Genomic DNA, 10,668 nt, shown 5'->3' with positions numbered 1-10,668 from the left:
ACGTCCACTAGTAATCAATTGCGAAAAACCCCCTCTAAATATTTTTGGTAAAAAACTCTCCTCAATTATCCTAAGGGGTGTTTTTAACTTATGTCCATTTAAGTTATTGTTTGAGAAAAAATTTTGGACAAAAATACCTTTTAACAGATTATTCTTGAGACAAATTTTTTTTTTATTTCTCTCTCTCCCCATCAAGCAATGTAAAAAAATTTCCAAAAAAATAAAAATGGAAAGCCAATAAAATCATATTTAAACTATGTATAATTAATAAAATAAAATTGAGTATAAATGCACAGGGCAGAGAAAATCCACCATGGTGTTAGAATAGAAGATGGAAAATTTAAATAGCTCAAGAACTCCTTCCGTGCACTTGATCTTTAGTAAGCATTAATAATTTGCCATGTTTTCTTAGTCCAAATTCTTTCTTTTTCCTGAATTGAATTATACTACCGTAAGATAAGTGGACTAAAATTGGCCATTAAAAAGCAACATAATTTTTCTTTTTTTCAAATTTGATTTTTGTTATTAAAAAAAAAAAAAAAATCTTACCTCGTGAACACGAAATAGCCCAAAATAACTTTTTGAGATGAAATTGTTGTAATTGATGTACTCAAGTTAGACTTACAAATATGAACGCTTTTAATGTAGAAGGAAATTGTTGTAGTTGATGTACTCAAGTTAGACCTACAAATATAAAAATATGAACTCTTTTAATGTAAAAAGAAATTGTTGTGGTTGATGTACTCAGGTTAGACCTAAAAATATGAATGCTTTTAATGTAAAAGGACATCATTGCCCTCTATTCAATTTACAAGAATCTAATTACAAAGGACATTTAAGTCATTTAGTTTGAGAGAAATGAATTTATTATCTCTATCATATATTGTTTTGATTCCACCACTTAACTACTTGAAAATTGTTTTGATTCCACCACTTACTACTCGAAAATTACATACCATGTGAATGAAGTATAGGGGTAATTTCTAAGAGGTTTACTCACTCTTATTACTGAGATTTTTTTTTTTTTTATTTTTATTTTTTATTCTTATTATTAAGATGATAAGAAACCAAATGAAATATAACAATTTTTACATGCAAATGATTTGTTCAATTAAATAGATGAAATCATGAATAATAATAATAATAATAATAATAGTAAATAAATAAAAATAAGTCATAGATTAAGTGAATATAACCGAGTATTCTTAGGGCTTCAATTATTATTTACATGTGCTATTTTTTGTTGTCTAAGTAATGTTGAAAGATAAATTTTCAACAATTGGGTTTCTCGATCTGCTGTTAGCTTTGTGTTTGAAGGAATGAGAAGGATTGCTAAATTGTCTGAAGAATAATCTGTTAAAGGGTAATTGGTTCAAAAAAATTTCTCAGATAACCACTTAAACAAATATCAGTTAAAAACATTTTCTTGGGATAATTGAGGGTGATTTTTTGTCAAAAATATTCATATGGGGTTTTTCGCAACTGGGTAATAATAAAGGAGTTTTTTTTGCAATTCTTCATTTTTAATTTTAACACAAAATGTCGTGATTATTTTTTGAGATTATTAGTCACGCTGCCTTGAAGTTATTTTATGTTTTCAAACCAGTCACCTTTAAGTTATTTTATGTTTTTAAACTGGCCTCCTTAAGTCTCAATAGAATAACTTTGTCATTACATCAAAGTCCACATTTTTATACTCACGAGAATAGTAAAAATTGACAAGTAATTAGTTTTAAATTGAAGGAGTTGGGAATTAGTTTATTTTATGAAAAATGGCTAGATTTAAATTGAATGAGTTGGAAGAGTAAGAAAAATATTAATACTGTGTACAGTTCAAAAATATAGAGCAAAATGTAAAAAATTAGAGGATAACTGAATTCGTGAAAGTATTTTAAATCACTTCGGGTTTGTTTGGTTAGCATGAAGCAGATAGAAAGGAAAAGAAAAAGATAATATTTAAATTTGTTGGGAGTTTGGTTAGTATGAAAGATAAAATTTTTAAGAAAGTAATTTTCTTGCAACTCCTAAATTTTTTTCAAAAAAATTCTGACATAAAACATGAGAAAATTTTTACTTTTCCATGAAAGTGGTGTCTTCATATCTTAGTTTCCTATTATGCCCATGTCACCCTCCTCACTTTCTCCACAAACTTCTATAACAAGTGAGTTTCTTTTTGTAAATTACTTATAAGATAATGCAATATTAATTTAATTGTATATAGTTTTATATGTGCAAACAAAATTAAAATTTTATTTTATTTTTTTCTTCCATAATTAATAATGACTGAGAGTCAAATATATATATATAAGTAAATCTGAGTATTTAGTAACAAAGTGTTGGATAAAAAATTAAGTTAGTGTATCTGCGTATACAAGTTTTGAAATTATAATTTAATTCATACATGTATTTTTTTATACATAGACTTCTCTTAACTTTAGGACTCAACTATTGAAATGTATCAAACTCATTTAATTTTAACTCTACGTATATTAAATATACCAAACTAATTTAGTTTTAACTTATATTAGATGTACCAAACTAATTGAGTTCCAAATATTTTATTTCGATTAGAGTGAAGTTTTTTTTTTTTTTTTTTTTTTTTTTTTGACTAAAAGTATATATATTAACTTCAATCTTTTATCCTCGAGATTTTTCGGATCAATTTTTTTATATTAATTAAACTTGTAGCTATAATCACATATATATAATTATTAAACATCAAAAAATAAATACTATAATATTTATTATTTTATCTTTGAACTTAAAATTATCAAAAGAGTACAAAATAATTTTATAACTAAAATGGTAATTTTGAAAACTACAATCACTTTCTTTTCACTTTCATTATTTCCAAACTCACAAAATAATATTTTCTAATAACTTTCTTGAAAAATTTTCTTACTAACCAAATACATAATAGAAACTTGATTTTCTTTTCTTTTCCTTTATTTTTTCACTTTCGCTTTCCATAAAAAAATTCAATATAACCAAACGGACCTTTTAGGAATTGAAGAAATTTATAATAGAAGGTACCCATTTTATTTCAATTATTTGTAGAACAATGTTTTATTTGCTTTTATATTTACTACATTTTCCAAAGTCATCCTATTACTTTATTTTGTTTTATTTTATTTAAAATAAAAATGAATGGAAGAAGAGATGGATAAGATATTTATAGGGAAGAGATTGTATATTTATTTCTTGGATAAAGTATAAGAAAGACATCTCTTATATGAAACTCTATCCAAACAAGGCCTTAACTCTTGTGAAAAGACAAAATTACCCCTTAATAATTAAAATCAGATCATATTTTATACTTATTCTCTCTCTACTCACCGGCGGTCGAAGAACCGGCCGTCCAAGCCGCCGACCACTCTTCTCTTCCCTCTTTCGATCTCTGTGCCATGACTTGATGCCCACTGTTCTATTACGGTTACGGCGACTGAAGCTTCGTTGCTCGTCTGTATAGCGACGGTTTATTGATACCCATGTCGTCGCTGGCGTTGGTTGTCCGAAACTTCACCTTCTGCTGCGCTCACTCCGCCCTCGCCGAGCCCATCGGCATCGCGGGGTTCGGCCGTGGACTCCTGTCCTTGCCGGCTCAGCTCCACCTTCTCTCATCAATTTGGTAATAGATTTTCTTACTATTTAGTTTTTCACTCATTCGACGGCGATTGGGCCATACGAAGATCAATTTCAATATATACTCATGGACAGAGGATTTGAAGGCTTGCTAATTGGGGGTTATTGTCTTAGGGGTAGTTCATAGTGACGGAAGAGATAGAGGGAGTGTTCCAGGCTAAAGACCTGGGAACAGAAATAATCCCTGTTCAAGCCATCTAAATATAGGGACTGAGTGATACGGTTCATTAAACTGTCCTTATTTTTATGTGCCGCTTACAAAAGCAATTCATGTTGTTGTGAGTGACAGAAGATGAAGATTTCGCTTTCTATTTAGATCTTCTATTGCACTTGGCAGCTCAAGTTATCTGGTCCGTACCTCATACTGTAACATTGATTTCTAGTTCTATCTGAACCGGGTGATCCAAAGCCATTTTTGTCTCCTGATATCGAATGCAATAATAAGGGTTTAATAGACGAAGGTGGGAGGAAGGGGGTTTGTGAACCGAGGTTAAAAAGGTTATTTTCACATTTAAATTGGTCAATATTAAAGTTAAAGGGTAAAAATGTTAATTCATTACTATTGAGGTGTCTTTGGCTACTGTATCAAACTCGAGGGAGTGTCTTTGTTTTAAAGGGGTGTCTTTGTTTCAAAATTGGCTAAGTTTCATCTGTACATCCTTTCAACAAAACAAATCTCAGGGGTTGTTGATGTACTTTACCCTTATTTCTTTTTGTTCTTTTGATAGAAGAGAATATAATAAACTGAAAGAGAGAAAGAAATAAAATATTTTAATTATTTTTATCATTATAGTTATTTATGGGGATAATACTGTAATTTAAAATTTATGTAATTTAATATAATATTTAATTTAAAACTTCTATAATAGTTAACTTGTCCTTCCTCCTTTCTTCCTGCCCATTTTTGAAAATGATGTCATTATTTTTATTTTCCTTTCTTATTTTCTCTCACGCATCATCCTTCATTGCTACAGAACACGGTATAAAAGAACAAAAATCACTTTAAATAAAATAAAAAAAATGTAAAACATTTCAACTTATTAGCACTTAAAATTGAGTTATTTAAATATTTAGTTTTATCGAATATAAACTTAAATGAAAAAAAAAAAAAAAAAAAAAAGAAAAAAAAAAAAGAAAGAAAACGGACTAGGTGACACATGGAAATGAGGTTTATAAATTAGACTCTCGTTCGCAGCAACCGCACGGCATTTTTCACACGGTGTAAGCTGCTGGAAGAAAACAACAATGGCTTCAATGGCGGCGAGAAACGCACTTCTCAAGTACCTAAGAGTGCAAGCAAGACCAGTGCTTCAAAACCCTAGCCCACTTTCTGTCTCATTCAGCAGTATTCTGCAGCGACGCCACTTCTCAGAAGAGGTCAGGGGTACATTCCTCGATAAATCGGAGGTCACCGATCGAGTCGTCTCCGTCGTCAAGAACTTCCAGAAAGTCGATCCTTCCAAGGTATACCAACCCATTTATTTTTTCCTTTCTATGGATTGTAAATTGAGGAATTAGGGTTTTTGAGTTGAACAATATTGGGGGATGTGGAATGCCAGAATTTGTGAATATTGTAGACCGAGGGTTTTAAAGCATAGCATCAAAATCTGTTAATGATAATGGTTATGCTCGGGTTGCCCGGGAAGGATTGCAAATGAGAAGTAAATTGATACTTATTGTTGGAAAATATCATGAGAATTAATGAAAACACACACTAAAAGAATGAATTCAACTTCTGACATGAGTGATCCAAAGGTTTGTGTTGAACTCCTGATGGCGTCAAGGCTCTGTCCTGGGTTGATACGGTGATACCCGTGGTCTATTTAACCTTGATTTCCGGTACCTGTGTCCAGTGGAGTATGTATCCAAGTTTCAGATTCTCAAATAGAAGGACACAGGGACACTACTAAAAATTCACATTATATATTATTTCTATTTTATTTTGTAGAGTAAAATATGCCTTTTATTTGTGTAAGTGTTTGATATAGACATTTCACTCGTTTTGAAGCAATAATAAATGTAAATCATTGGTTATGCGTTTTAAGCTCTTGTCCAACCAGAGCGTTGGACACATATTCCATACCCATGTCCGAGTATTGTATGTTTGACACATGTAGTTTACCTACTCTTAAGGAGTTAACGTAACATAGCATGTGGTATGGAGGTGATTGATTCAATGTGTGTGTGTATCTAGTATTTTCATTTCTTTCATTTAGTAATTCATTTTTGATGATTTCATGTCTAGGAATGCAAAACTATGATGGTTGTATGATAACTGATTGCTTGTTAATATAATTAGAGAAGTCTACCTTGATGATGCTCTGACTGAGCTCTCCCTCGTAGCCATTGGATGGAGAGTTTATGAAATCAGTCTGTCTACAAGTACACGAGCTCAGTGAAGTACCCTCATAGTAGCTTTTTCCATTTAATAACCTTTGATTCATTTGAACAATGGGGCAATTCATATGTCTTGGGATTTATATATCCCGTAATATTAATATATGTAGTCATGAAATTATTTCTATGTGATCACTTAAGTTTTTCCTTTTTCTTCCTTGATAATTTACCTACCTTTAGTCTCTTCCAGAGTCTGCTTTGCCACCTTCCTAGATGTTCTGCAATATATTACCATAGTTATTTATGTTTTCATCCGGATTTCATTGCTTTTCTTGTACTAGTTGCTTTTTAAGTGTCATTTTTTTTTAATCTCCTGTCAACTCTTTTCACTATATGGTTTGTTGGCCTCCTCTTATTGCTTTTCAACTTCTAAGTTCTTTGATTGACAAGTCTAATATTAATAGCCTATGTTGGTTTGTTAAACATTCACCAGAGATCACCTTACAATCTCTGCGCGTGTTCAATTCTCCTCTTTTATACAGGCAATGATCAATTTGTGTTTTTCATACCACTTTGAAATCCAAGGAACCAGAAGATAATGATGGTAATTTTTGCGGTGGTGTTGTCTGACACTCTATTTATAGTTGTTGTCAAGGTATGTTTCTTGGTCATGCATAATGGCCTTGCCATGTATAGTCATGTGTCCTTAGGTGTCATGTCACTTTCTCACTACTGGTAACTTTCCTAGTAGTGCATTGTGGAGGAATAACTACCCTCACAGTCGCTGATGGTTTCTTTGGTCTTCTCTATGTTCCTTGCATGTGATTTTACATTTAAGTATTTAACTCCCTGAGAGCAGAAGTCTGTCTAGTTCATCAGATTGGATGTTCTTCCATCACCCAGACTGATATATATGGTCTTAAGACTTATTATAAATTAGTCTATTACAAATTTATTTGCCTACATGGTATATTTTTGGGTACAAACAGGATGTTCTTGTCAGAACATTGTTGGTGCTTGTGATGTGAAGGAGATAATATATGGTGTTGCATATCAAATTCTTAGGTTTTGGCCTTTTCTTATTCTTATTTTCCTTTCTCTTTTTCTTTATTAGTGCACACGCATTTCGTTAATTGCTGACTATGGGCTGTATAGCAAGAAAGAGGGGATGATGCTAAGCGGTGCGTGTAATTACACACAGTTGTTTTTTTTTTTCCTCTCTTCTCTCTTCCTTTGGAGGATAGAATATTTTCCCCTGTTTCACTGCTATTGCATATTTTCCCCACCTAAAACAATTTCCCCTTAGGAATATTGATATAGTAAATCCTGGTTTGGAAGACAAATGGTAATTATTGATTTTAGCTGGTGCATTGAATGATATTCTTCACTGGGTCATTACAGCTTCATCTTATTGTTCTACTGGCAACATGATTGCTTGAATTTTAGTTGGTCATTTATCAATCATGATATGCAATATGTGTTCTTTTATCCTCCTTGATGTTGTTGAACTGGTAGTTTCATTAGATACCTTATACGACATGTTGATATTATTGACATTGCTTTTATGGAAATGCTTTTGGCAACACGGTTCTTTTGTGATTGTCTATTTGGAACATATGGAAAAATAGGCTAGTAAATTTTTCAAAGGAGAGTGACTGTATTATATCTGTAGTGTAAACTTTTGTACTCCTTGGGTAGTCTTGAAATACATGCCTCGTTTTCTCCTAGTAGTATTCATTATCTGAGAACTAGTTTTTTTTTTTTTTGGAACACTTGGATAATTGAACATGACAAATGTTTAAAAAACTTTTTTAAAGAAGGAGAAGTGAGATATAGTGATGGTAATTTGCACTGAAATTGGTCTGGAATCCATGTCCATGCATGCCCATTAGTTTGTTAAGGAAATTTTTCTTTTTTTCTTCCCTTCGAATATTCAAATATGCCAGAAATATGGGTCCTTATTGCTTGGAAGGTCCTGATTTCTTTCTTGATTCTTCACCTTTTTTCCCTAACTAGCTTGTTAAGGAAGTTTCCAAATGTATTAATGATTGCTGGTGAAACGCTTATCTTCTTGTTAAACACTTTTGGTTCAATTTTCCTCCATCAAGATCATGTGGGGCTCTTATTCCTTTCGTGACCCAGCTAATTTCGACTGTGATTTTCGGGTGATTGGATTGGAAGCTCTTTAAAATGGAGGAATCTTTGGATAGAGCATTGAGGAAGATGGATGATATTTAGTGTGGAAGAGAGATAAATGAGTATGGAAAATTGATACTTCCCCTGTGCCCTTTCTCTTTATTGCTTTTGGAATTTAGTTTGAAATTGCGTTCATTAGAATGCACTCCTAGAGCCTTGTCTAACTTGTTGTACGGGATGATTCTACAGCAAATATGTTCTTAACATATCTTAATTTTTGGATATTTTGCAGGTTACACCAAATGCCCATTTCCAGAATGATCTCGGGTTAGATAGTTTAGACACCGTGGAGCTTGTGATGGCATTTGAAGAAGAGTTTGGGTTTGAGATTCCTGATAATGAAGCAGACAAGATTAGTTCCATCAGTCTTGCTGTTGACTTCATTTCATCTCATCCCCAGGCAAAATAGGGGAACAAAGAAGCTTCCCTGCTATTTTCTACCTTTTTTCTGTGAGGAACTAGCTCATCAAGAGAGACCGGGTTCTTGGTACTTAGAATTTATATTTCTTTTTTCGTTTCCGGATATTAAATACATCATTGCTCACAATCTGTGTTGAATTATGTTTGGAATGTATTTTGAGCATTTGCTGACACTGATTGCTGCTCTTTTGCATAATTCCTGATGATGGAAATTACTATGGTTACTGTGTTAATTTGTTGCTAAGTGAATTGTCTTGAATGGATATGTATGTATTTTTTTTTATTTTTCGATAGTAATAACAAAATTATATAGGGAAATTTCACAGTGTGCCTTGAAATAACGAGCTTGTTTAATCACCGGGTAACAGAAACTGATCTTCACCAGAGGCTTACCGGAAAGTGGCTGTTAGAAGGCGGTTCATACCCATCTGCGGAAACCGGATTAGGTTGAATGTACTGCATGGCTTTGTCTGTCCAGTGCTGGTAATCTTATGTAATTGTAGATGGCATCTCTGATTAACTTGGAGTTAATTTGGGAAGCATATAATTTACTGGTTAGTAATCTTTTCAGGACAGTTTAAGGGTTAACGATTAGGTCCAAATATAGGAAGGAATCTGAAACCCACCCAGATTTGAAGTGCAGTTGGGGGTTAGAGTGATCTTGCTCCATATAATAGTTAAATGCAGAAATGTTGCTTCTCACCTGTTGTTTGTTTCCTAAAGTAAATTACAAATCTATCCCTAATGCTTATTCTCTTAGTATTTATAAAGTTAATGATAATAATGCCATTTCGGGGTGTTTTCATTAGACTGGAGTGCAAATATAACGGGCGCGAAGCCTCTCCATGGCACCTCACTGGAGGGTGTCCATGGCAGATTCAATGGCTCTGATGGAGCCACGTCGCCCAAAGTTGCCTTGTTATTGCCTAATAAGCGCCGACTCAGCATGTGAATTAAAAAAGTTTCTAAACTCAATTTTGTTTTACCATGTAAAAATATCATATACAAAAGTTATATACAGGAATATTTTATTCAGTTATACATGGGACCCAATTCAGTAAAAATCCAATTAACTTTTACTTCTTCTCTTCTTTTCGTCTTCTTCATGCTTCTGATCTCTTCTTCTTCCTTCATCCTCCTCTGATTTTTCACCAACACCAAATACCTTCATCCTCATGAGGGTAATGGAATTGACTAGGTAAAATAATGGAATTGATTTCAATTGATTTTATGTTTCCTCCTATTCCTATAAATATATATATACACGCTTTAAAGTAGAATTGATTTGTCTGATAAAGGATGATGATTACAAAAAACCCATGGTTTCTTATTCGTGTAGTTGGAGAGAGAGACAAACGAGAAAACCAAATTTGGGAAAGAAAGACAGGGGAGAGAGAACTGGGTTTGGATCGTTAAGGCAATGTTTGCCTTGGCATTATTTTCCTATATATATATTTTTTTTATTTAACTGAAAAATGATTTCCTTTTTTAAATTGGCGTGGCCCAATTTTGGCCGCTAGATCAATCAGCGTTAATGATGTCAATCAGCGGTAATGAAGTATACTCACAACGAGAGATGGTTCTGGTTTAGTAATTAATGGATAATGATCTTGAATTTAAAGATGGTGATCAAAATTTGGGAGGAAATATGAGATGAAAACTTGTTTCTTGAAAAAATAGGTTTAAATAACATGTTAATATTTTTTCACTTTTTGCTACTTATTTAAAAGCTGTCATTACCAAAGGAAATTTTGTGTATATGCATTATATATCTAAATCTTTTGACAAATTAAAATTTTGTGTAATTACATTCCAAAAAAAACAAATAAATTTTGTGTAATCTATCTATCTACAAAACAACAGATTTAGAATCACAACAAATTTACCTATCCATTATACATCTCAAAACATATTTGAGATGCATAATCGATAAGTAAATTTAGAATTTTAGATTACAATAAATAAGAATCACAAGTTCTTACAACATATATCATGTATGAATTGAGTATTGTATTAGAATATTTTCATAACACGTATCAAAAATAAATTTAGAATTTTAGATTACAATAAATA

The 10,668-nt window shown here is 32.2% G+C and overlaps 1 protein-coding gene across 1 annotated transcript; it reads left to right on the top strand.

Annotated features, from left to right (window-relative positions):
- The first annotated feature begins 4,831 nt into the window (after positions 1 to 4,831).
- On the top strand, positions 4,832 to 8,839 carry LOC132311631 (acyl carrier protein 2, mitochondrial-like). Its single transcript, XM_059809636.1, has 2 exons — positions 4,832 to 5,106; positions 8,408 to 8,839. The coding sequence occupies exons 1-2, from the start codon at positions 4,888 to 4,890 to the stop codon at positions 8,582 to 8,584; spliced, it is 396 nt and encodes a 131-aa protein (XP_059665619.1). The 5' UTR covers positions 4,832 to 4,887; the 3' UTR covers positions 8,585 to 8,839.
- The last annotated feature ends 1,829 nt before the right edge of the window (positions 8,840 to 10,668 follow it).

Source organism: Cornus florida, unplaced genomic scaffold, assembly GCF_030987335.1.
Source record: "Cornus florida cultivar Cherokee Brave unplaced genomic scaffold, ASM3098733v1 CherokeeBrave_3.0.0_Hap2_Chr06, whole genome shotgun sequence".
In the NCBI taxonomy this organism is placed as follows: Eukaryota; Viridiplantae; Streptophyta; class Magnoliopsida; order Cornales; family Cornaceae; genus Cornus; species Cornus florida.
This window is presented reverse-complemented; position numbering and strand designations above follow the sequence as displayed.